The sequence below is a fragment of the Mus caroli genome, chromosome 11, assembly GCF_900094665.2.
Source record: "Mus caroli chromosome 11, CAROLI_EIJ_v1.1, whole genome shotgun sequence".
In the NCBI taxonomy this organism is placed as follows: domain Eukaryota; kingdom Metazoa; phylum Chordata; class Mammalia; order Rodentia; family Muridae; genus Mus; species Mus caroli.
Window position 1 is genome coordinate 94,598,950 of NC_034580.1, and position 26,163 is coordinate 94,625,112.

General features: G+C 53.1%; 3 protein-coding genes and 1 non-coding gene across 8 annotated transcripts in view; 2 read left to right on the forward strand and 2 right to left on the reverse strand.

Moving 5' to 3' along the window:
• Psmd3 (proteasome 26S subunit, non-ATPase 3) overlaps positions 1 to 10,105 on the forward strand; it is a 13,779-nt gene extending 3,674 nt beyond the window's left edge. The window contains exons 2-11 of the mRNA XM_021177602.2: positions 177 to 399; positions 1,957 to 2,093; positions 4,363 to 4,553; positions 4,819 to 4,922; positions 7,379 to 7,493; positions 7,576 to 7,695; positions 7,812 to 7,915; positions 8,146 to 8,301; positions 9,493 to 9,543; positions 9,650 to 10,105. Coding sequence (XP_021033261.2) covers positions 177 to 399; positions 1,957 to 2,093; positions 4,363 to 4,553; positions 4,819 to 4,922; positions 7,379 to 7,493; positions 7,576 to 7,695; positions 7,812 to 7,915; positions 8,146 to 8,301; positions 9,493 to 9,543; positions 9,650 to 9,727 — 1,279 coding nt within the window. The 3' untranslated portion in view covers positions 9,728 to 10,105. The remainder of the gene's footprint in view (positions 1 to 176; positions 400 to 1,956; positions 2,094 to 4,362; positions 4,554 to 4,818; positions 4,923 to 7,378; positions 7,494 to 7,575; positions 7,696 to 7,811; positions 7,916 to 8,145; positions 8,302 to 9,492; positions 9,544 to 9,649) is intronic.
• Positions 10,106 to 15,477: 5,372 nt separating this feature from the next.
• Csf3 (colony stimulating factor 3) lies at positions 15,478 to 17,751 on the forward strand. Its single transcript, XM_021178275.1, has 5 exons — positions 15,478 to 15,578; positions 15,663 to 15,835; positions 16,184 to 16,291; positions 16,506 to 16,652; positions 16,923 to 17,751. Exons 1-5 carry the CDS (start codon positions 15,539 to 15,541, stop codon positions 17,079 to 17,081), a joined length of 627 nt encoding a protein of 208 aa, XP_021033934.1. The 5' UTR covers positions 15,478 to 15,538; the 3' UTR covers positions 17,082 to 17,751.
• Positions 17,752 to 18,730: 979 nt separating this feature from the next.
• The window catches only part of Med24 (mediator complex subunit 24), a 27,269-nt gene continuing 19,836 nt past the window's right edge, over positions 18,731 to 26,163 (reverse strand). For all 5 annotated transcript variants that reach the window (XM_021176811.2, XM_029483957.1, XM_021176810.1 and 2 more), the window contains 12 exons: positions 25,406 to 25,443; positions 24,915 to 24,997; positions 24,401 to 24,579; positions 24,189 to 24,288; positions 23,709 to 23,884; positions 21,583 to 21,847; positions 21,164 to 21,345; positions 20,872 to 20,962; positions 20,534 to 20,633; positions 19,667 to 19,747; positions 19,266 to 19,414; positions 18,731 to 19,163 (listed from right to left, as the gene is read on the reverse strand). In XM_021176811.2, coding sequence (XP_021032470.1) covers positions 19,047 to 19,163; positions 19,266 to 19,414; positions 19,667 to 19,747; positions 20,534 to 20,633; positions 20,872 to 20,962; positions 21,164 to 21,345; positions 21,583 to 21,847; positions 23,709 to 23,884; positions 24,189 to 24,288; positions 24,401 to 24,579; positions 24,915 to 24,997; positions 25,406 to 25,443 — 1,561 coding nt within the window. In that variant the 3' untranslated portion in view covers positions 18,731 to 19,046. The remainder of the gene's footprint in view (positions 19,164 to 19,265; positions 19,415 to 19,666; positions 19,748 to 20,533; positions 20,634 to 20,871; positions 20,963 to 21,163; positions 21,346 to 21,582; positions 21,848 to 23,708; positions 23,885 to 24,188; positions 24,289 to 24,400; positions 24,580 to 24,914; positions 24,998 to 25,405; positions 25,444 to 26,163) is intronic.
• LOC115032721 lies at positions 25,128 to 25,231 on the reverse strand. The gene has a single exon (XR_003838336.1). It is a non-coding gene; the product is annotated as a small nucleolar RNA SNORD124 (small nucleolar RNA).

Here is a 26,163-nt window from a genome sequence, read left to right on the forward strand (position 1 = left end):
ATGGTTGTGAGCCACCATGTGGTTGCTGGGATTTGAACTCTGGACCTTCGGAAGAGCAGTCGGGTGCTCTTACCCACTGAGCCATCTCACCAGCCCCTCTTGACCTTGTTATTGTACTCTAGTGTTAGCCTCTTGGCACTCCGGGAGAAGGACTGTCTTTAGTTTTGTCTGCTCAGCATCTGGCAAATTCTCTGTGTGTGTTGGGGAACCCACGGTGAGTGCCCAGCAGTAAACTCTGTTGTTTGCTCTGTCCTCTCCCAGCCCATGGACACAGAAGCCGACCTGCAGTTTCGTCCTCGAACGGGAAAAGCGGCATCAGCGCCTCTCCTGCCTGAGGTGGAAGCCTACCTGCAGCTGCTCATGGTCATCTTCCTGATGAACAGCAAGCGCTACAAAGAGGTACCCAGCATGCAGTGGGCGTGATTAGCAAGCCCAGTGGGGCTCTGGGGGGAGATGAGCTCCAGTGAGAGGCTCACTGGGGACTCTGGCTCTCCATCTCTCCAAGCCAGGCGTGGTGGTGCACACCTGTGACCCCAGTGCTCAGAGGCTGGGACAGAATACAAATTCAAGGCCAGTCCAGGCTGTGTAGTGAGACCATGTCCCACATTTGCACAAAATAAACTTGAAACATAGCAGTGGTGGTGGTACATGCCTTTAATCTCAGAACTCGAGAGACTGTCGCAGGCATATTAATATAGGGCACATGCATATACAGATAAAAGTAATCACTTTTCAAAATTATATATTTAAAACGCCAGCTCTATGAGGTTGGAGAGATAGTGCAGCCATTAAAAGCACTGGCTGCGGGTACAGAGGATCCGGGTTTGATTCCCTGCACTCAGGTGGCAGTTCACAGCCATAACTCCAGCTCCAGGAAATTCAACAGTCTCTTCTGGCATAGGCACCAAGCAGGCACTCTTACACACAATAGAAAAATAAAAATGGAAACCTCTCACTTGTGGCCGGAAGCGTGCCCAGTAAGGCACAGTGGGTGCTTTCCCTGCTTGCGGCTCTGCCTCTCACCAGAGTGGGCCACCTTGGTTGACATGCAGAAATGACAGGAGCCTCTCTCCCTGCTGTTTCGTTCTTTTTCACCACACTGTTTTAATTGTTTTCTAGATAAAATTTGTCTTTTTACTGTATACAGTGGGTTTACTATATATACACACAAGGGTTTTACTGTATACACTGAAGGATTTACTGTAGGTTATATACACTGTAGGTTATATACACCGAAGGTTGTGCAGCCATCAGCACTAACTCTAAGGACACATTGCTTGCTCCAGCACAAAACCAATGCCTGCCATCAGTCATTTGCTACCCTCGATTTACCCACAAGCCACCAGTGTGCTTTCTGTCTCTTTGGAAGATTTGCTCCTTGCATTTAATGCAAAGTTTAGAGATTATGCAAGGGGTAATGGCATAGCATGGACCAGTGAGCACGCCATTCTGTGTTGTTGTTTAACTGAAGGTGGAGCCTAGGACTTCATGTGTGCTGGTTCTGGGCTGTGCACTGAGCTGCACTTAGCCTGTTGTTTTGCTTCGGTGATTTGCTCTGTGACCCAGGGTAGCCTGAGACTTGTGCAGTCTGGCAAGTGACTGGCTGGTATCCTAATGAATACGTCTTACTTTGTTTATTGTTACTATTTCTTGTTTAGTTCTGTTTTGTCGACATTGTCTCCCTCTGGCCCAGCCTAGCTGCCCTCTGGCTCTTCCTTCCTCAGCCTGCAGCCTGCAGCGCCACACTTGGTTACTATGCGTTCTTCAGAGACCGAGAAATACTGGGCTTACTTTAAATGGTGCAGGTCCCAGCGTTTGTCCATAGGCTTTCTGCGCAACTCTTTGCAGTTCTCTTGGATATGCACCTAGGAACAGAATTGCATGCTCATGATATTTCCTCTGTGACTTTTGGAGGACTTACCACTTGCTTCTCTTTTGCCTCCCGACCCCTGCCAGGCACAGAAAATCTCTGATGACCTGATGCAGAAGATCAGCACTCAGAACCGCCGAGCCTTGGACCTCGTAGCTGCCAAGTGTTACTATTATCACGCCCGGGTCTATGAGTTCCTGGACAAGCTGGATGTGGTGCGCAGGTATGAGGAGTCAAGGTCCCCGTGGGATCAGAGCCCTGATCATCACTAGTGCAGGGGTGTGGGTCTGGAGAGAGTGAGGAACAGGTGGGTGTGAGGGTCTGTGTTAGTCACTGTTCTGTTGCTGAGAGGGGACACCATCACCAGGGCGCCGTATGAAGGAAAACATTTCACTGGGGGCTTACCTACAGTTGTGGAGGTTTAGTCCATGATCATGACAACTTGCTCAGGCTGGAGCAATTGCTAGGAGCTGCGTCCTTAGCTGAGGGGCTGGGGACTGGCGTGGGCTTCTGAAATCTCAGTGACATGCTTCCTCCAACAAGGCCACACCTTCTAGTCCTTCTGCGTCCAGGACCTCGTGCCCTCCTGGTGACTAAGCACTCAGTTATCTAAGCCTGATGGACAGTCTGTTCAGTCCACCCCAGGGGCCCAGCAGGGAGCAAGCCCTGTGCTGAGGGAGTGGCAGCTGTGGGTGGATAATGGGCTAACCTGGGTGAACAGTAGGCTAACCTCTGGGCTTTAGAGAGCTGTCCCCTGTCCTCTGTCACCCACAGGAAGAGAGGGTTGTAGATGAGTTCGAGGTCGAAGGTCAGCTAGGAATGTTGTAGCTTTCTGTTCAAAACCTGCTACTGCCACCCCTAACCCCACCCCTGCACTCCTAAACCCCCTCCCCTACCCCTGTGCCCTTTAGAAAAGTCCTCGGTAATTTCTGAGAGCTGGCCTGACATTGTTGTCTCCTCCTCTCATGGCCTCAGCTGTCTGCACTTGCCTACACTCCACCTCCTCCTCTTCCTTGAGCATAAGCATACCAGACATGCTCCCTCAGAGCCTGCGCACGCTTCTCTGCCTGGACCCCTCCCCTCTTTTTTTTTTTGGTTTTGGTTTTTGGTTTTTCAAGACAGGGTTTCTCTGTGTAGCCCTGGCTGTCCTGGAACTCACTTTGTAGACCAGGCTGGCCTCGAACTCAGAAATCCGCCTGCCTCTGCCTCCTAAGTGCTGGGATTAAAGGCGTGCACCGCCATGCCCGGCTCCTCCCCATCTTCTTAAGTCCATGGTTCCCTGCAGCCCAGCTTGGTCTGCATTGGCCAAGCTGCCAGGCCTGGGCCAGTGAAATGCTTCAGTGGGTAAAAATCCAAACCTGACTTCCATCTCTCAGATCCACATGGCAGAAGATAAAACCAAGTCCCAAAAGTTGTTCTCCGACCTCCAGATTTGTGCTATTGCATACGTGCACACAAACACACATGGCTCATGCACATGCACATATTTTTTTTAAGTTTCTTTTTCTTTCTTTTTTATTTGTTTTTTAAGAATTATTTATTTTCTGTATATGAGAACACAATACCTATCTTCAGACACCCCAGAAGAGGGCATTAGATCCTATTGCAGATGGCTCTGAGCCACCATGTGGTTGCTGGGAATTGAACTCAGGACCTCTAAAAGAGCAGTCGGTGCTCTTAACCACTGAGCCATCTCTCCAGCCCCACACATTTTTTAATGTAATAAATTTAAAAAGCAACCAAACATTAAGTCCAGGGCCTATTGATGATGGTTCAGTGAGTAAAGACTGCTGCTGAGCTTGAGGGCCTGGGTTTGAACCCTAGGACTTAGGCTGTGAACTGAGAGAACCAACCCTGCAGGCTGTCCTCTGCCCTCGTGTGTTCACATAAACAGTGTAAGGAGAAACGGGCTAGAGTGACACCTTGGCTGCCAGGGCCCAGGCTCAGGCTCACGACCCAAAGCAGAAGAAAGCAAGGCCACAGCGCTCGCCTTCGGTGTCCCTGCCCTCTTCCCCTGATGTCCTCCTCGCCTCTGCTGCTGTCTGTCCTGCCTAAACCACATTCTTGGCCTAAGCACAAGTTTTGTCCGCTCTAGAACAGTACCAGACCATAATGAATATTCGTTAAATAGGACAGCTCAGAGTTGTGTTTGAGGCTTTTCATTGTTTGTTTTGGAGACAGGGTCTCTCTGTGTAAGTCTGGCCGTCCTAGAACTAGACAAGTAGACCAGACTGGCCTCAGCCTCACCTCCACCTCTGCCTCCTGAGTGCTAGGATCAAAGGTGTGCGACACCGTGCTTTTGTTTCTTTCTTTTTGAGGCAGGTTCACTGTGTCACCCTGACTGGTCTGAAACTCTTTGTAGATCAGGCTAACCTTAAACTCACGGAGGCTTTCCCCACCTCTGCCTCCAAAGTGCTGGGATTAAAGGTGTGAACCACCAAACCTGACCTCGTTTTAAGAGTCTGACATCCCTTTGTCTTTCCTTCTCAAAGCTTCTTGCATGCCCGGCTCCGGACAGCCACCCTGCGGCACGATGCTGATGGACAGGCTACCCTTTTGAACCTCCTGCTTCGGAATTACCTGCACTACAGCTTGTATGACCAGGCTGAGAAGCTGGTATCCAAGTCTGTGTTCCCTGAGCAAGCCAACAACAATGAGTGGGCCAGGTACCTCTATTACACAGGTAAGCAGGGCTGAGATGGCTCAGGCTCCTTGGTGCAGACTCTTCAGGGTTGGTCCGTTTGGTGTAGACGGCCCTCATCCCAGATAGGCACATGAGGGACCAGGTCACACCTTGGGCCTGCACATGGGATAATCTACAGATCATCAGGCAAGCAAGAGATGCAGAATTCCAAAGCCCAGGTGTTTGCCCAAAGAGGGGTAATGGTGGTCTGTGGTCGTGGTGGATCACACCACTCTTTTGACCCACTCTCCCCCTGTTCTCCCAGGGCGAATCAAGGCTATCCAGCTGGAGTACTCTGAAGCCCGGAGAACAATGACCAATGCCCTTCGAAAGGCTCCACAGCATACAGCTGTTGGCTTCAAACAGACGGTGAGCCATGGTTACCATGTTTATCTAGTACCCTAAGGTCTGTAGCCCTGTACTAGAGCTGGAGCTTCTTGGGCCATCCCGAGGCTGCCCCGGCCATCCGTGTCGGAGTTGTCAGCAATGCTTCAGCTCCTCTGCCAGCTTATGTTTTTCATTGAGATGAGTTTGGAATATTCCTGATTCCCGGGAGTTCCCAGCACTCGCAGTCCTCCTAGGCATGGACCTAGGTGGCGTTGATAAGCCCAGGCTTTTCCATGTTCCTTTACGTGCCTGTGTGTTCACAAAGCTGGGGGGCTTGTGTGCACGTAAGCCCTGGCCACTTCAGAGCCCTCGGACATAGATGCTCTCTCTCTCTCTCTCTCTGGGTTGACCTGGGTGTTGAGCACCATGAATGACCAGAAAGGGAAAGAATGTTGCTGGAACCATCATGGGCCTGTGCAAAGTCCCAGAGCACAGCTTTGCATCCAGCTCTTCAGCTCTAGCCTATGTGCCTGCCTCAGAATGGTACCAGCCGCCATTGCTCCCTTCTCAGGGTGGGCGAGCGCTGGAGATGGGTCAGAGCGGGCCACCTTGTTTTTAAAGAATAAGAAATCTTACATTTGAACTGGTTTTGGAATATTAGTAGGGTTTTCTTCACACAAAGGAATTTCCAGACTCATGAGACACGGGGGCAGCCTGGTAGATTGCATGCAATATAAGCCACACTAAAGTTTCTTTGAAAAGTCACTAAGAGGCAGGAGTGGTGGCACACAGTAATCCCCGCACTCCACAGTTGGAGGCTGACACAGGAAGGAGTAGGTGGAGGCCAGCCTGGGCTACATAGTGTACGACCCTGTCTAGAACAACAAAAAGCACTACAGGTACAGATAACGAAATAGTGTGCTACATGCTGGTGAGTCTCCATGAGGTAAACCCCACATCTCAAATAACACGGGAGGGGGCATGTTTCCTTACATGTTTCCTTACAGTGGTGTCTGGGCTAGGGTGGAGCCCAGCTGGTCCTGAGTCTTGGCCAGTGCTCAGTGATGAAGCCTGGGACGGTAGAAGGGGCGTGTGTGTGTTCAAGGCGAGGGCCTGTGTGGTGTGTTGTCGTTGTCTTCTCCCCTCCCCCTGCCCCCTCACAGCTTATTAAAATACAGGTATAGGGAGGCATGGGGACATAGCTGTATACTTAGGCACTCAGGAAGCCCAGCAAGAGCAGTGCACAGTTAAGGCAACTGGACTGTTGACCTGTTGCTAAAGAAACGTGTGGTGTGTCTGTGTGCCTGTCTCTCTCCCTCCTGCCCACCCTCTCAAGACACAGTCTCGTTGTCTATCCCTGGCTAGCCTGGAGCTAACTGTATAGACCAAGCTAGCCTCTGCCTCCCAAATGCTAGGATTAAAGGTGGGTGCCCCGGTGCCCCAGTGTCTGCAGTTGCACTGTTTCTTGGGGTGCCAGTGCTGCTGGCCCGTCCAGAACTGACTCGAAGGCCATTAGCATCCACTAATACATCAGCCTCTCCTCCATAAACCTTAAAAGACATAAATTTTGGAAGCAGATCTGGGAGGATTAGGAGGAGGATGGGGGGATAAATATAATCAAAATATGTTTTATGAAATCTTCAAAGAAATGATAAAACTATAAGCAGAAGCACATATATTGGACCAGGCGTCATGGTACAGGTCCTATTCCAGCACATGGGGAACTGAGGTAGGATTGTTTCTAACCTGTAGCAAGTACGGGGCTAATGCAAGGCTAACCTGGGCTATATAACCTAGACTGTATAAGGAAACCCTGGCTTTTTTGAAAAGGCAAACATATATTTGTTCCCTTTCCACTTCTGAGGTGCAAAGCCTACCAGGAGTCTTCCTGGACTAACATCAAAGCATCCCCGGGCTGGGCTCTCCTGGGGCCCCTGGGGAGGATCTGAACGCTCTCCTTAAATATCAGCATCCTGACACACACTGACGGCCACTCCGGCCTCCACTCCTCTCTCCCACTGACTTTTTGGTGTGTATGTTGTCTGTCTGCACCTGTGTGTGAGAGAGAGAGAGGATCTCCAAGAACTCACATGTAGATAGGCTGGCCTCAAACTCACAGATCCACCTGTCTCTGCTTCCCGAGAGCTAGGCTTAAGGGTGTGTGCCATGGAGTTGTGGGTTCCCACAAAGACCAAAAGGGGTGTCAGATCTGCTTGAGCTGGAGTCACAGGCAGCTTTAAGCCACCATATGGGTTCTGGGGACCGAACTCCTGTCCTGTGCAAGAGCAGCAGACATCAACTGCTGAGCCTTCGCTGCGCCCTCTCTCCCTTTTAAATGTGTTTAGTGTACTGTAGTTTGCCTGCCTGCTGACTGTGTGTGCATCCCAGCCTCCCTCCTTCCCTCCCTCGTCCTCGGTATGTCTGATCAGAGCCCAGGCACTGGGTTCCTTGCCCACGGATGTGCCCCGACCACTGTGTTCCTGTCACACCCCATGCAGGTGCACAAGCTTCTGATCGTGGTGGAGCTCCTGCTGGGGGAGATCCCAGACCGCCTGCAGTTCCGTCAGCCCTCCCTAAAGCGCTCCCTCATGCCCTACTTCCTTCTCACCCAAGGTAAGGCTGCTGCCCACAGCCCTGCCCCGAGCCTGCTGTGGGTGACCATTTACATCAGCTAAACCACCCTGTCCCCACACAGCTGTTAGGACAGGAAATCTTGCCAAGTTCAACCAAGTTCTGGATCAGTTTGGGGAGAAGTTTCAAACTGATGGGACCTACACCCTAATTATCCGACTGCGACACAATGTGATCAAGACAGGTACGGATTTGGGTCTGAACAGGATGCAGATGCTCTCTTTCTGAGACAGGTGGCCTGGTGGGTCAGTGGGTGGTGACCATCACTGTCTCCCTCTCCCCTCCCCACCCCACCCCCAGGTGTGCGCATGATCAGCCTGTCCTATTCCCGGATCTCCCTGGCTGACATCGCCCAGAAGCTGCAGCTGGATAGCCCAGAAGATGCAGAGTTCATTGTCGCCAAGGTGGGGTTGGCCAAGGACGTGACCTTCCTGCCTGTTACAGGGGGCAGGAGTAGGAGGGAATTTGCCAGAGGTTCAGCAGTAACCCAGTCTCATCAGGAAATGCCAGTACTATAGCAAAGCCAGGAGCTTGCCAGAAAGGAGAATGAATCTGGGCGGGAGTGTTAGGACAGAGGGCCTGGCCAGCACAAGTCTGACAGGAGGTGACCATTCCTCCTTTTGGGAGCCCACAGGCCATCCGGGACGGCGTGATTGAGGCCAGCATCAATCACGAGAAGGGATATGTCCAATCCAAAGAGATGATTGACATCTATTCCACCCGGGAGCCCCAGCTGGCCTTCCACCAGCGCATCTCCTTCTGTCTGGACATCCACAACATGTCTGTCAAGGTGAGGCACCCTTGGCTACTGCCGGGCTAGTCAGCATTACAGCCCTCACCCCCTAACCCCCCTAGAGTCCTCAGGGATTAGTACCCAGTCCCTAGCCGGTGTCTACAAACCACTGATGAACGGTGGGGCCACAGGGACAAAAGACTAAGCCAAGGCTCCATAGCCCCGGCCAGCAGGACTGTAGTGCCATCAGGGATGTCACCAGGAAGGAGCAGGCAAGGTTCCAAGTTTGCTCGGTCCCCTCCTCTAAGTCTGTCTCTGCCTGTGTCAGGAATTGCTGAGACTGAAGTCACTTCACACTGGGGAGCACTTGGCCATGCTCGCCTGTATAAAATGAGGGGTGGCCTTTAGTTCCACAGAAGACCTAAGCCCTTCTCTGCCTAACCACTGAGTTTGGTGCTATTCCCTCCTGGTGGTCTTCCCTTACCCCGGGGCCAAGGTGTCGCTGCCTTCCTTAAGATCTGGCAAAACCAGCTGGGCAGTGGTGGCGCACACCTTTAATCCCAGCGCTCGGGAGGCAGAGGCAGGCGGATTTCTGAGTTCGAGGCCAGCCTGGTCTACAAAGTGAGTGCCAGGACAGCCAGGGCTACACAGAGAAACCCTGTCTTGGAAAAACCAAAAACAAACAAAAAAAAAGATCTGGCAAAACCCACTGCAATCATGTGAGGGTCTTTAAGATCCAGCCCTTTCTGTCCTCACCTTTAACATCTGGTAGTAGAAGAGTCTACTTCTAAACGAGTGTGCACGCACCGGGCGTGGTGGTGCACACCTTTAATCCCAGCACTTGGGAGGCAGAGGCAGGTGGATTTCTGAGTTTGAGTCCAGCCTGGTCTACAGAGTGAGTTCCAGGACAGCCAGGGCTACACAGAGAAACCCTGTCTCGAAAAACTAAAGCAAACAAACAAAAAAACGATAATGGTGCACGCCTTTAATCTCAGCACTCAGTGTGGAGGCCGGTAGACTCAGTGAGTTCACAGACAGCCCAGTCTACATAGTGAACTGCAGGACCAGGGTTTTGTAGAGAGACCCCGCCTTTACATAGATGGATGGATGGTCGGATGGATGGTCGATGGTCGGTCACTTCCTGCTAGGCAGGAGAGAAAGCATGGCCCACCATGTTCAGACCCTGGTGTCTAGGACATGCGAAGGCCCAGTGATTCCTGCTTCTCTTTCTCCACCTGCTATTTTCAGGCCATGCGCTTTCCTCCCAAATCCTACAACAAGGACCTGGAGTCTGCAGAGGTGAGCAAGAGTCAAAGGTGGACCTTTTCAAAAGGGAAGCGGGGAAGGAGCTGGAGGGCGGGGCAGCCCCTTCCTTGGGTGAAGCCCTCAGCCCCTCTCCTTGCAGGAGCGGCGAGAGCGGGAGCAGCAGGACCTGGAGTTTGCCAAGGAGATGGCAGAGGATGACGATGACAGCTTTCCCTGAGCCAGGCCGGGGAGGGGCGGGCTGAGTGGAGACTGGCTTTTTCTCTTTTCCCTCAGGTGTCCCCTGCCCGGGAAACTGTTCTCTGTTTCCCACACACGGCTCACAGACTGCATATGTGCAGGGGTCAGGGATGCTGGGAGCCAACCGTCCCCTTCTTGCTATCATGCCTCTCTGTAGCTGGTGACAGTACCCTGTGGGCAGAAGAGCAGGTGGCAGCCTCCTAGAGGCAGGGTCCTGCCTCATGGTGGTGTCGGTGGCAGGAGGGGACGGACAGAACCATGGATTAGGGTGTGGACTAGGGCCTGGAGTTGGGACACGTTGGGTTCTATGTTTTTGAAGCTTCAATTATGATTTTTAAACAATAAAAAGTTCTCCAGAGCTCCTTGTGCACAGTGTCAGTTACTCCATGGCACTTGCTTGATTGACCGCACGGTTGAGAGGCCCGGGTGGCTTTATTTTTCTTGGCATCTTAGCCCCAAGTGTGATCAGGATCCAGCATATCCTCAGGAAAGGAAGCCAAGGTGAGGTGAGCCAAAGTCAGGAGGCCTCGGCTTGGGGCTCTCACGTGTTGGGTACATTGATGAGTGCCCTAGGCTGCTGTGCTCCTGTCATCAAGTAGAGGACTAGACTCAGCCTCCTGGCTCTTCAAATCAGGAGCCTAAACTTGCCAGAGGCTCCAAGGGGCAAACAACAGGAATGGAAGTCAGTTGACAGAGTGTTTGCCAAGCATGCATAGAATCTTGGTTTGAGTCCCAGCACTGCACAAACCAGGCTTGATGGCGCAAGCCTGTTACAGCTAGCATGGCATCAGGAGTAAGCACAAACTGGGCTCCATGAGACCCTGCCTCAGAAAAGTCAAGGATGAGTGGCTGACCTTAAGTGCTGTGCACAAGAGAACAAAGCCTGGCAGGGTGACAACAGCCTTTACCCAGTGGCTCTGTATTGTGGGAGATGGCTGGCGACAAAGAATTGGGGGTCAGGACGGGGTTCCCCAGCTCCTCAGCCAATCCCAGCTGGACCTGGCAAAGGTCCCAGCACTGATGACAGTGACCTGCTGGGTCACTGTAGTTAGGCCTGTGTTCTGGATCACTACTGTGTCCCTCTGTCCCTACTGAGCTCTCTACCACCTGGGTCACCTGGCAATCCACCTCTTGCTTTCCAGTCCCGCCTTCCACCTTGCCAGCCTGACTGCCTCACTGGTGTAGATCCGTGTCCCTGCTCAGGGCCACCTAGTCATGTTTTTCTGAGCAGTGGTTGGTGGCAGAGCCTTGTCTTGCCAGCCTTTCTGTAGGCTCCGTGACCACCCCAGTGCCTGGCATGCTATTCAGGCTGGTGTAAGTATTGTGTGTTGGGGGAAGGCACACAGACACACCTCATCAGCCTCAGATTTCACTCCACAGGTTTGGCCTTTGTTTTGGTTCCTGATCCCAGTCCTGGTCACAGTGACCCAGCATTGTTAAACCTCCAAAGCCCAGTGCCATAAAATGCATGAAGTTGTTTCTGTGAGATGGGACGCCTTCCAGCCCTCCGCTCTTGCAGATCTCATCCTGTGTCCACGTAGTTCATGCCTGAAGTGTTCTGTAGTTTTGCTTTTTGAGGCAAGGTCCATGGCTAGCTGGGAATTCACCACACAGACCAGTCTAGCCTTCCTTAAAATTTCAGATAGCAAGGAGGTTGACCAAAAAAGATGGCTCACAGATTCAGGAAGAGGAAGAATCAGAGCATCATAGCAAAGCACTCAACCGTCTGGACCGAAGTCCAAAACTCACCAAACCACGAAAGGGTTCACTTGGATCAGGTGGTAACCATGAGCCTGTGGTACTTAGTGAGCATTACCAGGGCGTGACCCTGGATACTGGGCAGGAGAGGAAGCCGTCGGCCGCCCTGCTTGCTGTACGTGCAGCTGTATCACAGGCTCAGGTTGTATAACGTGAAACAGAAAAGGTGCTCATTTAAAGACCACAGAGAAGGCGAGGAAGATGGCTCAGCGGTTAAGAGAGCAGAGCGAGTTGCTCTTGCAGAGGACCTGGCTCAGCACCATGCACGACGACGATCCCAAGGGACCCAATGCCCTCCCCGACACAGAACACACACACATGTATGTATAGAAGGAAAACATTAATAGACATGTAATTTTTTTTAATTAAGCCAGGGATGTAACTTGGGGTAGAGTGCCTGCTTACCATGCCAGAGGTCCTGGATTCAGTCCCAAGCCTTGCAAAAAGAAAACAGAAATTCTTTGAGAGCCTTTAGAGGAGTTGCAGCCAGCCTCAGCCTCTCACAAACCACCCTGGCCTTGGAGCTTCTTCAGTTTAGCCCTGCTCAGCCCCTGTGTGACTTGTCCAGGAAAAGAGGCCATTGCTCCTGGATCTTTTTTCCCCTCATATAGCCCAGGCTAGCCACACACTTGCTATGTAGCTGAGGATGTCCCTGAGCTTCATAGCTGTGTTTATTAGCATGTGTAATTACAGGCTCCACTGTGACATTTCCATAGAGTACATCTAACGTGTTCTGACCATATTAGCTCCTCATTACCCCTCAGTTCCTTCCTGCTGGTCCTCTTCCTCCTCCCCAGTCCCCTGTCTACTCTCCTGTTGTGTTTAGGTGATCCATAAACTTCCTTGGGGTTCGTTGTTGTTGTTGTTTCAGGAAGGGGTTTCTCTGTGTAGCCCTGGCTATCCCGGAATTCACTCTGTAGACCAGGCTGTCCTATAATTCAAGAGCTTTGCTTCCCTCTGTCTCCTGGGATTAAAAGCATGCACCACCAGCCTCAAGCTCAAGGTTCTTACAATAACATGGAGGAGGAGTTATTAGAGGCATGGGTAACTTGCTATGGGTACTGAAGAAAAAGTCTCTTCTTTCCCCAGTGACCATAAACTGCTTATAAATCCCCCCCAGGGGGGTAGGGGCTCACAGGCCCAGTCTCCTGCAGGAAACCATCCATCACACCAGCTCCAGTACAATGGCCATAGCCACGCCTTTTTCAAGAAATCTGCTGCTGGTGAGGTGTGGCAGCACAGCCCCTTCCTCCAGCCCTGCATTCTTTCTGTTCTTGTCCACAGTGCTCGCTGGGCCGTGATAGGGTAATATAGCTCTCTCACTAATAGCTCTCACTAATAACTAAGCATCCAGCAGTCACTTCTCAGCGCTCTGTCCACAACAAAAAGAAGAGTTTCTGACCAAAGCTGACAAGCTATGACAGTAATAAACATAATTATTCAGGTGGCAACTAGACAAGCACATCATATCTATTTATCAGAACAGCAGCACAGTTTCCCTACTGGGTCCCAGGACTTCCCACACATAAACACTGACCATGATAGTACTAGAGTGGATTCCATCCTGTGGCCTCAAATCCAATTGGGAAGTCATTGGTTACCCCTATAGATAATCCACTGTTGCACGCCGGTGGCCCTGGGCTCAGTAGTACAACGTGCAGACCCCCATAGCTGAGTAAGCATTGGATGGCGATCCTCTTAGCAGCCTGCATACACCATAAGGTCCAGACAGCAAGGAAGAGGCTCTGAGATCACGTCCAGCTTGATTTCTCTGTGTCCTGTGCCCAGAGCCCGCGGTGTCTTCGGCAACAGAATCTGGCCACTGAATTCTGGTTAGCAGCTAGTAGCAGTGACAATTGTTACACTATATCGGGGACCTCAGGGCCCCTCTCTAGCCAGGTCTGGTTCTGATCCTCCTACCTCTATTTCCCAAGTGTTGGGAAGACAGGTGTGTGCCACCATGCCTGTGTTATGCAGGGTTAGAGATGTAACCCAGAGCTTTGTCCATGCCAGGCAGGTACTGTATCAGTTAAGCTACATCCCGGACGCTGCCCTCCGGTCTTTACTCTCCACTCTCCGAGGGGCACTCCAGCTGGCTGGTGCAATAGAACAATGGGGGCTCGTGCAGCTCATCTATGAGCTCTGAGACCCCAGGCGAGGCCTTTTGCTTCATCAAGGCCACCCCTCATCTGCAGCCCACCAATTGGTAGACAGAACAAAATGACGGCAGCAAAAGATCCCCACCACCCCCTACACCATGGCGCTCAGCCTTCCTAATACGGAACCCTTTAATTCAGTGCCTCATGCTGTGGTGACCCCCAAACATAAAACGATTTCATTGCTACTTCATAACTGTGATTTGGTACTGTTATGAATTATAATGTAAATATCTGATATGCAAGATGTCTACCTGATATGCGACCCCTGTGGGTCTTGAGTTTGTGACATATAAAGTAGGCAGCTGTTGCTAGTTAGCATGTTTTAAGAATTAAATCTCACCTGTGGGTGGTGGCACACGCCTTTAATCCCAGCATTTGGGAAGCAGAGGCAGGCAGATCTCTTTAAGGCCAGCCTGATCTACTGAGTGAGTTCCAGGATATCCAGGGCTATCGAGACAAAGAAAACCTGTCTTGAAAAACAAAAACAAACAAACAAACAGAATGGGAATCCCTTGCCCTGTCCTCTCAAGCAGAGGCTATGTAGTTAATGTCCATGACATCTGTGGCCACCAGAGGGCAGCCTAGCCCCAGAGTTGGCCCCACCCCATCAGGTATGCCTCAACATCAAAAAATGTCTATATTCCTTGGCCCCACCTTGGTGGGGGTGAAATAGTTCAGAAAGTACCAGCTTGAGATGCCGTCAGTCAGAGAAGGAATCCGGTCCTCCTTTTTAGGCAGTAATACCCTGTTGGGACTGAGAGAGACTGGGATGTCCCTCCATCCCTACTACCCATGATTGGGCAAGGCATTTCCCTTTCTGGCCCAGTTCACAGAAGTGAAATCACCAAGGTCTCTCTCAGAGCTAACACTGGGCAGGGTTCTAGGATGGGAGATGCGGCTTCTCCTTTCTCACCCCAGCCTGCATCGACCCAAACCAGCTCACACCACTGCTGCACGATGAGCAGAGATCATCTGGACGCTCCATGACCCAGCCTCCGACGCCCTCCAGATGCCCCAGACTCCACGACATCGAGGTAATGTGCCAAGAGAAGCAGAAAGGCAAGGTCAGGTGAGCCAGGAGCCCCAGAGGGTCTTGATTCATTCAAGACAGACATCCGGTTTCCTCTGGCCTCTCTGCCAGGATCCAGGGGCTTAAAGAAATGAGTCATAATGGGGGGTATTGGGGAGTTCCCAGCTAATCATCCTGGGACAGAATGGCCTGAATGCTGGACCAATTTGTTTTATCCAAATGTGGGGCGGGCGTAGACAGCAAGACCCTACCTAGGGTGCTGTGGAGGGTTCCCGGCACTGCAGGAGGCAGCCACCAGGAAGCTTATGGGTCTGAAATGAGGACAGGTTCTTCCTTCTCTCTGGATGTTTGTCCCAGGTATAGGTGACTTGAGAATCACAAATGAAGGGCAGAGGGGGCTGCCCAAGCATGTCTGCCAGAGGATGGAGAGACAGGAGCAGTCTTGACCTGAGCACCCGTTCTTCCCCAGGGTCTGAGTTCCCTGCTATTCCCTCCAGGGTTTCACCAGCCTTGTTGGACAACTCCGATCCAACACCCTGCAGCGGATTCAGGCCTGGGTGTGGCTGGAAGAGAGGAAGAGAGTTTGAGGGGGGGACAAGACGTCAAGGAAGGAACAGAGATTCCCCGATTTCACAAAAACTTTCGCAAACAGCTTTTCCCCAACCCCCTGCATTGTCCTGAGCTATCGACAAATTTGCATAAATCCTGGGAAGTTATTACTAAGCCTGAGTTGCCCCAGCCCCAGGTAATTTCCTCCCGGGGCCTTGATGGCTTTATGTATAAAGGCCCCCTGGAGCTGGGCCCTGGCAGAGCCCAGAGCTGCAGCCCAGATCACCCAGAATCCATGGCTCAACTTTCTGCCCAGAGGCGCATGAAGCTAATGGGTGAGTGCCCTGGTTACCTGCCCTGGGTGTGGAATGGAGAGAGGCCGGATAACAAGTGCCTCAGACTTGTCTGTTTGCTCCTAGCCCTGCAGCTGCTGCTGTGGCAAAGTGCACTATGGTCAGGACAAGAGGCTGTTCCCCTGGTCACTGTCAGCTCTCTGCCACCATCCCTGCCTCTGCCCCGAAGCTTCCTGCTTAAGTCCCTGGAGCAAGTGAGGAAGATTCAGGCCAGCGGCTCAGTGCTGCTGGAGCAGTTGGTGAGTGGCGTTGCAACAGGTGTGGAGGGAAGGACTTGGGGGGGGGGCAGGGGAGGCAGGAGCACAAATGAGAAGAGGGCAGGCTAGGGACGCACAGCAGTTGACAGTGTTTGCCCAGTGTGCACAAGAGCCTAGATGGCACCCTCAGAATACTGACAGAAACATTGAGGAAGGGAACATGGGGGGCGAAGGGCACAGGAAAGAGAATGAGTAGAGACAGCAGTGGGACCTCTGGATGGGACAGTCCTTAGGTTCACTAGGAAGGTAAGGAGCTGAGAAGCCAGGAGGACCTGAGCTGGACAAACAGCCTGGCCCAGGTGAGCACCCTCAGTATCCTTCCATCTACAGTGTGCCACCTACAAGCTGTGTCACCCTGAGGAGCTGGTGTTGCTGGGCCACTCTCTGGGGATCCCGAAGGCTCCCCTGAGTGGCTGCTCTAGCCAAGCCCTGCAGCAGGTGAGTATTTGCAGAAAAAGGAGGACCAGGAGGAGGAGGGGGAGGAGGGGGAGAAGGAAGAAAAGGGGGAGGAGGGGGAGAAGGAGGAGGAGGGAGAAGGAGGAAGAGGAGGAGGAGGAGGAGGAAGAGGAGGAGGGACTACATCCTACTATTTGGGCTCCTGAAGAGAGCAAGTATCCCAAGACATACTGCCTAACCCTGCTATCTTCCCCAGACACAGTGCCTGAGCCAGCTTCACAGCGGGCTCTGCCTCTACCAAGGTCTCCTGCAGGCTCTAGCGGGCATTTCCCCTGCGCTGGCCCCCACCTTGGACTTGCTTCAGCTGGATGTTGCCAACTTTGCCACCACCATCTGGCAGCAGGTGAGTACCATCTGGAGGGGGTCATGGCAGCACGCCTGGGCACCCTGGAAACTCTCTATATTTTCAGAGGCCTGTTTTATGAGAAGACACCCCTTGCCCCCTACCCTGCTTCCTTCAGGCTGAGAGACAGACTCTGTCTAGAGACAGACTGGGTTGGAGTCTTGGTTCTTACCCTTAACATTAATGAACCCCACAGGCCAACTTACAAACTTCCCAGCACTTCCTCACCTCAAGGAAGGACTGATCCCTGACTTCATCTCCTCCCTACAGATGGAAAACCTAGGGGTGGCCCCTCCTGTGCAGCCCACACAGAGCGCCATGCCAGCCTTCACTTCTGCCTTCCAGCGCCGGGCAGGAGGTGTCCTGGCCATTTCGTACCTGCAGAGCTTCCTGGAGACGGCTCGCCTTGCTCTGCACCACTTGGCCTAGACCTGAGCAGAAAGCCCTTTTTAGATAGTTTATTTATCTCTATTTAATATTTATGCGTATTTAAGCCTACTATTTAAAGACAAAGACAAGAAAATGGAGCTCTAAGCTTCTAGATCATTCTCTCCACTTCCGAGTTTTGTTCTCCTGCTTAGAGCAGAGAGAGAAGACTCTTGTGTCCTCCTGTGGAGGCCAGGGAAGGAGATAGGTAAATACCAAGTATTGATTCCTGCCACTGCTCCAGGCACCCAGTTTGTGGCAGTACCCCCAAAAAATCACAGTGAGCCCTGCCATGCTGAGGCACCGTCTCAGGGGGGGCCCAGGCAGCATCTGGTCTCCCTTCTGGGGGACAAGACATCCCTGTTTAATATTTAAACAGCAGTGTTCCCAAACTGGGTTCTTATATCCCTTGCTCTGGTCAACCAGGTTGCAGAGTTTCCTGTCCCCATAGGAACGAAGTCCCTAAAGAAACAGTAGTGGCCAGGTTTAGCCCCGGAATTGACTGGATTCCTTTTTTAGGGCCCTGCTGGCCCGAAGTTGGAGTGGGGGGCAGGGGAGGCAGGAGGAAGCCTGTGGGGGGTGTGGCATGGAGGGAAGCCTTCCCAACCACCCTCACCCTCCACCCCACCCGTCACTGTAGCCAAGCTTGCAGATAATAAAGAGTGGTGTCCAGTACGTGTTTTTCATCTTCCTTCTTGGGTTTGGCTAATGCCTGGCTGGGGGCTGGTGAGTGGCGTGGCATGGCGTGATAGGAGAGGGCAGATAAAGAAGGCACTGGGAGGAGGTGGGATGCTCTGGCTTGCCCGGACCTCCTCTGGGTGCCATTCTCTACTAATCGATAGGGACACGGCACTAAAAATGCCCAGTGTCGCTGACTCCAAGCCACAGCTTCTTGGAAAAGAAAAACAAAAACAAACAAAAAAACCCAAAAACTGATGGATGATAAATCAATGGAGAGAGGAGGCTGGGGCTGGGGCAGGCTGACCACGTGCACAGGCCTGGTCTCTTCACCACCTATGAACAGCCCTCTGCAAAGCTGCCCACCCGGTAGAATGACAGGTAGAATGACATCATGCCTTTACAGGCAGAAGGCCGAGTTTAATGTGATTACTGGATCAGAGCTCAGGTCCTGGGTTGGCTGGCTTTCCCCCCAACAAACTCTGTGTCCCCACAATCTCCTGCTTGGCTCACTCCTCAGCTGAAGAAGCCTAGAAGGCCTGAAGGTCAGCTGCAGGCTCCCCCGTGGCTCAGAGCTGCCCAAGAGGCTAACCTGTCACTTCCGTCCACACCACTGACTCCTCAATGCCTCCCACCACCTCCCTTCCCACAGCCTCACAGGACCCTGTCGCTGGACTCGCAGAGTATGGGAGACAGAAAAGTCCTCACCAAATAATCTCACAGGAACACATGGTGAACTCTGGTCCAGAGGGTGGAGTGTGACTTAAAGACCGAGACATCCTGCCCTGCACAGTACGGTGCCGTGCGGGGCCTTTCACCAGAACGTCCTGCTTTCAGTGGTGCCGCTGCTGAGTCCTTCCCATTGCAGTGTGACTGTGAACAACAGTCCCACTCCTCCTCGCCTCCTCCTCCCTACACAGGATTGTGCCCCTCCCTGGCCACCACACAGGAGACTGCACGGAAAAGACACTGTCTCCACATGAGCAACACAGCCACAAGGATCTTTATTTACAGAGGAATCAAGGGGGACTCCCCATTCATGGGTTAAAAAAAAATAAAACATATACACACTGTGGCCCTATAAAGTCCTCCTGGAGGTACAGCTACTTGGGGGTGACCACAGGGACTGCTCAGAGTCTATGGGTGCTGGTTGAAAGGACAGAAATTACAAAAGCCACTGGGAGATGTGTAGGGCCATGATGAGTCACGGCAGGGGTGGGAAGGTCTCACTCTCCTGGCTCCCTGCTTGGATGCTGGGGCTGGGACCCACTGCAGGCCACTCGGAGCTCCTCAGAGTGCAGCGATGGCTTTGGCGGCCACCTGCCGGCCCAGGGGCAGGCTGAGGTCTGTGATGGCCAGGACAACCTTGGGGCTGGACATAGCAGACACTTTCACCAGTTCTGATACCTGCCACAGACAGACGAACACAGGTAGCTTCTGGGGTGACTCCCGAGGAGCAAGACCCCTCCTTTCTCTGTGGGTCCCCCTGCAGCCCCCTGAGACACTCACGGTAGTGAAGGGCATGAACTGCAGAATGCTGCCCCTGCTGTCCTGCTCCAGGCAGCCCACACACTCCTCCATGAACCACTGCACAAACTGGGTGTGGGGGCCAGCGGTGCGTGAACCCAGGATGGAGGAAATGAGCAGGAACAGGTTGGCTATGCAGAGGGGAACAAGACACACAGTTCTAGAACAGGTCAGACGGGAGAGGGAAGGTGAGAGGCAGTGACAGCAGGCACGGGCGGGAGATGGCAGTAAAGGGGGCTGACTACCCTAGGCAGACAGTCAGTAGTGAGGGGGGCAGCATGTGGAGGTGGAGCAGGTTGCCCCTTCTGGGAGACCCAGCTCTACCTCTGGTGAGGGGGCTCCTTCCAGCTCCGTCTGCAGGTAGGTGCAGTGGGAAGACTCACCCAGGACTCGGTTCAGAGGGTCCCTCATGTTGACTGTGTGGAGCTGGGAGGCCGAGAGGGAGCTGTTCATGGAGCGGTCAGCTGTGGAGAGTGAGGAAGGGAGGGTGCTGTGTCAGCTCTGACTCCAGGGGAGCCTTCCCTGTCCCTTCAGTCAGGGAGTCGGCTACATGAGGGTAGGGGGGAGCCGGAATCTGGGGAGCCAGGCCTGCTGAGCACCACCAAAGACCAATCCTGGCACTCTGCATGATTCAGGCTGCCCGGCCCGCTCAGAGCTCATCTTACAGACACACAGTCTGTTTGCTAAGGGCCTAGCTAAGGTCTCAGGTCATAGGTGGGCAACCCAACATCTTTCCTTTACATAAGCGTGTGGCTTGGACCCTGGTCCCTACAAAGCTCCAGAGAAAGTTCTAGGTTCAGGAGAAATCTGGAAACAAGAGAAATTGGATGCCACACAAGAGTTTTTGGCAGAAGGAAGTCTGTCAGCAAGGAGAGGATGACATGGGCTGCCCTCTGAGTAGGAAGGCGGGAAGGCAGCCCCAGGTTGCAGCCTGGTGGGGCCAGTATTCATCCACAGGGCATGTCTCTCTGGGTTAGGAAGGAAGGGAGAGGGGGTGAGTCACTAGTACAAGCTGGGAACTCACTGGGTGCCTCACCACCCTTCCAGTGGTGAAAAGGGGTTTGGAGGGACCTTGGAGGACAGCTTCAGGTCCTGTCCCCACTAGCAAGCGACAGAGCCCCAACTAGGGACAGAGAGGTGCAGGCTCCTGCTCTGCTGTCTGACAGCAGGACGGCCATCAGCCGGGAACCAAGGCAGCTTGTTGGGGAGGAGTGAGTCCTAGGCAGGCCCGGGACACCCCCAGCGCTCACTGGGACTTGACAGGATGTTGGCGTCATCGTCACTGGAGCTCAGGAGTCGCATCAGCTTCGAGGGCTGCATGTCCTCCACGGGGAAGAGGCTGACATAGTCCTGGGGGACATGGGTCACTGTCACAGGCCTGACAGCCTAGGTCTCCCGGAGCTGGAGAGGACTGGAGGGCAGATCTGACTGGAGAAGTGAACTCTCTACAATCCTTGGCCAGCGCTACCAGTGGTGACCCCTCCCGTACCCCAGTCTCTGCCCGGTGAGCAGAAAAGGACCCCCCAATCAAGGATACTCAGGGGCCCACTCGAGCCTCTCCTCTAGACCCTGACCAGCAGCAGCCTACCTCAATGTCCTCTCTGTGTCTCTTCTTCTGGCGGGAGGACGCCTGTCCCTTGTGGGAAGAGTAAGAGCTCAGGGCACACCACACAGCCAGTCTAGCGAAAGGACCCAGGAGGAAGGCATAGTTAAGCTGGGCCTAGAAGCTCCACGCTCATGGTGAAGAAACCCCTTCAACCCCTCACTCCCACCCACAGCCCAGCTGCCTGGGTGGCACCAAGGCTGACGTGACTGAATCTGGATGCTGGATGCTTGGGGCACAAGGGGGGACCCCAGGAAGGCTCTGGAGAGAACCCTACTTGGCCAGCGCAGTGCCAGGAGGGTCCATAAGGCTGTGCCACTTGGAAGAGTCAGTAAGCAGCCCGGGCAGGATGTGACCCAGCAGGACCAGGGTCACTTGCTGCATGTCCAGACAGAAGATGGAGTAGAGAAGTTGGACTGCCCTTAACGTGTGCTCCTTGCGAGTCTCCTTCAGCAGCTCCTGAGAGGCAGGCAAGTGGCTACTGAGGGGCTGCCGGCTCAGACCCTAGCCACCTCTCCAGCCAAAGGTGCTTTTGACCCCAACTCCCAAGGTGCTTCTCTGAGGTGAGGTCCTACTTCTGTCTCCCCAGGAGACCACCCAGCTTCCAGCAACCTCTCAGAGAAGCCTGGTCTATCCCAGCCAACCATGTCTACTGCCCCATCCACATGGCTGTCCACATGCACCCAACCCAAGTACCTTAATCAGGTTGTTGCAGAACCAGTAGACGCCACCCATGTGCAGCAGGGTGTCAAGGATGTGTATGGAGCGGCTATCCACCCAGCCTTTCTCCAGTACTTTGGCAAAGATGTCTGTCAGGACCTCCTTGATGGGGCGCTTGGGAGGAAGCAGGTTCCAGTAGGGCATCGTGTCCACGCCCGTGGATGGAAACTTGATCTGCGTAGCTGTCTGCTGGAGCACGTCCGCACACATGTGTTCCAAGATTGAGTTCATAATCACCACCCTAGGGGAGCAGGGAGGGTACATGCAGGCATTACCCCTGGGATTGGGTTACGGAAACGCGGCTGAGGAATGAGACCCACCGCATGCTGGGGGAGACACAACAATACAACCCACTACCGATGAAGAGCTTACTGGCCGGGCATGACGCCTAGGAGAGGCACAGGCCAGGGATTTCTTCTCTTACAGGTTCCATCAATCTATTCAGACTCTATTCTGTTTCTCCCTCTCCTCCGCCAACTTTTCCCATCCCCCAGGCCCGAGCTCTGCCAAATCAGGGTCATAAGTAAAACACAATCACTTCCACTTAAGCTGAGTACTTGGGGGAGGAGGGTCTAACCCAGCCCTGGCCTCCGCCCAAAGTACACTGTAACTTCCAGGAGAGGCCTTTAGACCGCCCCGCAAGACACTTCCCGGCCCCGGGTAGCTGGGCAAAGTGTGTACAGCCTGGAATCCTCTTGGGAACATCTGGGGCTGTGACCACAGCTGGGGTCTAAGTACCGAGTGCTGGGATGTCAGGAGAGCAGGGAAGGCAGCCTTGACTTGCACAGCTCCTCCTCCACCTTCACAAGGGAGCTAGGATCCCCACTGTGGCCGTGTGTGTGTGTGTGTGTGTGTGTGTGTGTGTGTGTGTATGCGCGTGCGTGTGCGCACGTATAGACGCACATATGCGCCTGATTTGGATGATGTCCCACAGGCAGGGGAGCCCAAATATGATCTTACAGAGCCTCCCCCAGCTTTGCTTCAGCTGTTTCCACATGTCCCCCAGAAAGCACCCTCCGCAGCTATCCTGTAAGCCAGCCTCCACCCCACAGCCATGGCACCACTCTCCAAATCCCTTGAGGGTGGGTTGGGAGCCAGAGGGGCACGGATATGCAATGTTACTCAGCCTTAAAAGGAAGGAAATCCGGTCACATGCCAGAGTATGAATGAATTTTGAGGAAATTATGCTGAGTAAAGTCCGTCAGTCATGAAAAAGCAGGTATTACGTAATTCTAGTTAGACGAAGTATCTACCGTGGCCGCGCAGAAGGCCAGAGAGTAGCCTGGTAGCTGCCAGGAACTGAGAAGGGGAGGTGGACTGTTGCTTATGGCTAAAAGCTTAGATACACAAGATGAGAAACGCCTGGAGGTCTGTTTCACAATCCCAACACGTTTCATATCCTGAACCATATTCATAAACACGGTGGAAATGGTAAATTTCCTATTGTGTTTCTTGCCAAATTTAAAAACCAACGGCCAAACAATTTATCAGTTGGGTGAATAAATGGATACCACCAAGCCCCGTGTAACGGAAGTCCCTGAAGAGCCAGTACTTGAAATGGTCACCAGGACAGCTGAGGGTGGGGGAGGGAAGGCATAAAAACTGCAGATGCCTCAGAGTTCCTCGACAGTGACACAGCCACACAATCCCTTTGCTCTCTGGCCTCAGCTAGTTTTCTGGAACTTGCAGCCTTGGAGGACAGAGGTCAAGCTGTCTGGGGTCTGTATTTCCCACGCATGGGAAGTACAGGGATTAAAATCCTCTCGATACAGAGACACACACCAAATATCTGCTGAGCCAGCTGAGTGAATGTGTGACTAAGAATGCGAGGGAGTGGTAGGGGAAGGCGAAGGAGGGAGCGAGAGTCCAACTACCCCGAATGCGCACTGCCTCAGCCTCTAAGCGTGGGGGGTGGGGGGGTGCTGGTCGGAGCCTGGATGGAGGAGGAAGTGGTTGCAGAGCGGCTCCCCTGGGAAGTGGAGGGCTGAGAGCATGGGGTGGGATGTTTGTTCCTGGTGGTGCTGACTCCTGACCACACACCTGCTGGGGCCGGGGAAGGGAGGCAGGGAAGGGAGGCCGGGTTGGGAGGCCGGGTTACTGACCTCTCATTGTAGAACTGCAGGGTGTTCTCACTGTACAGTGGCCCTGCCAACTGGCGGATCATCTGCAGTGACTTCTCACGCTCATCCAGCCCCAGCATCCGGACGTGGGCCACGAGCCAAGCCACAGCACACACCGCCAGACTGCATACCTTTCCCTTGATATTATCGGTGATTTTCTGTGGGGAGGAGAAGGGAATGACTTGGGGACTCTCTTCCTCTCCCTGGCCATGACTCCCACGGCCTCTGGGGGCAGCTGGGGGTCACAGGTGCTATCCCAAGGTACATTACACACCTTTGCAACATAAACTTGATTTTCTCAAAGACACCTGGACAGGATGAGTGGTTAAGAGGAGAATACTATGGAAGACTAACACCAGAACATGATCTCCAGCTTGAGGATTTGTTTGTATGCAAAATAACAAGCTCTCAGTGACCAGCCCTGTGTCTCAGGCAGAGAGACTCAAGGAACAGTAGAGCTACCTGGATGGACTCAAATGCCAGAACCCCATTCTCCCAAGCGTTGAGGATTTCCAAAATGGCTGCTGAAATGCTGAGGCAGGCCTCGTGCCACTTCATCTGTCTACAGAGAAGATTAGGAGAACATCATGGCAAGGGATCGTGAGATGGGATTAGGGGGGAGGGCCTTGGAATGCCCCTCCCCGCCACCCGAGGTCAGGACCTAAACCACTGACACTAGCTTCATCTCTGAAGAGTTGTTGAGCAGGGCCACCAAGGACTCGACTTTGGTGGAGTCAGGGCGGAAGCAGGGATGGTCAGGGTTCAAAATCTTGCCCTCCTCGGGCATGCAGGTCTGCATCCAAGTCTCAAAGAAGGGGACTTCTTCTCCTGAGCTCGACTCCGAGAGGATCACCTGGGTAAGACAGAGGGGCACCAGCTGAGAGAAGAGGGCGTGGCACCTGCCAGAGCTAGCCAGGGACTGGGCTCTATTGCCATTCCCTTGCCATAGTCAAATCTAAATCTGTCCAGGGGAATCAGACAGGGAGCGGTGCTGCCACCTAGTGGTCAGCATGAATTTGCCACGAGAGGACCTGGGTTGCTGGGTACCTGTTGACATGGGAAGACAACAGAACAGGCTGGCTTGGGAGATCAGTCGGGGCAAGGGTGAGTAAGGGAGTTACTGGCGTTTCCTTCCTTTTTGCCCCACTCACTTGGGGCCTCTTCCTGTCACCAGCTCTCATCACTTACCTCTGAGCCATAGGTCTGGGCCACGTGGCATAGCATGAGGAAGGAGATGTCAAAGAGCAAGGCACGGACCGAGGCTGTTTTCGCTGTGGGAAAGGGAAGGATGCCAAGCTCGGCCCGGGGCAGGAGCCCCAAGCCCTGTATAGATTGGGAGGTGCCAGGGACTGAAGGCCTCGTGCACAGTAGGCAAGTGTGGAGGCTACACCCCAGCTCAGGATTTCCTGAAGGAAGGTCAGGGAACAAGTGGTTCCTTCAAAGCTCTGAGGCTCAGAATCCTTTTCTTGGGTCTTATTAAGAACATCATCCCTTCCTTGGAATCCACAATTTCCAGAACCCAAACCAGTCAAAACTGGTCCAGCTGGGAGAAGGGCAGAGGGGTGGTTTTGGCAGAGTCCCTTCCCAGGATCACCCTCAGCCCCAGAATGAGCAGACGCAGCCCTTCCCGTCCTTCCCTCCCCAGGGCAGACGGGACCTGCAGCGGGACACAGACTTACTGCTCTCTCCACTGCCGTGGGTCGTGAACTCATTCAGACTGTAGGAAGGACAGAGACAGGTGGCATCAACCAGAGCGAGAGCACAGCAGCGTCACAGGAGAAGGGGGGAGGGGCTGGGAGAGGGCTACACATTCAGAGGGTGGGCCCTAGAACCTCAACTATAAGCTAAATATAAGATGAGTATTATAATTGCAGAAACAAATCACTAGTATTAAAAGGACATGGTGCCTCACACTCTACCCCAACACTGAAGAGGTCAACACATGGAGCATTAGAAGCCAGCTTGGAATACACAGTGAGACCCAAAGATTTGTAAGGAACCATGTTCTACATGCAAAACTGCAGGTAGCCCTCCAAAAGGTACATAATTTAAGAACCCGCTATTAGCTGTTCGGTACTCATACATGCCTTTAGTCCCATGACTCAGGAGGCAGAGTGAGGCAGATCTGTGAGTTTGATGCCAGCCTGGTCTACAAAGTAAATTCCATGACAGGGTTGTTACACAGTGAAAAAACAAAAACAAAAAATAAAACAAAAAACGAAACCCATAAACTAGATAGAGCAGGCTACAAGAGCTCCCATGTCAAAAGTAATTAAATAACTGGGCCAAGGAACTTTTCCAAGCCTATTATTCAATGTCTTATTTTTAAAAATTCATTTATTGCCGGGCGTGGTGGCGCATGCCTTTAATCCCAGCACTCGGGAGGCAGAGGCAGGCGGATTTCTGAGTTCGAGGCCAGCTTGGTCTACAAAGTGAG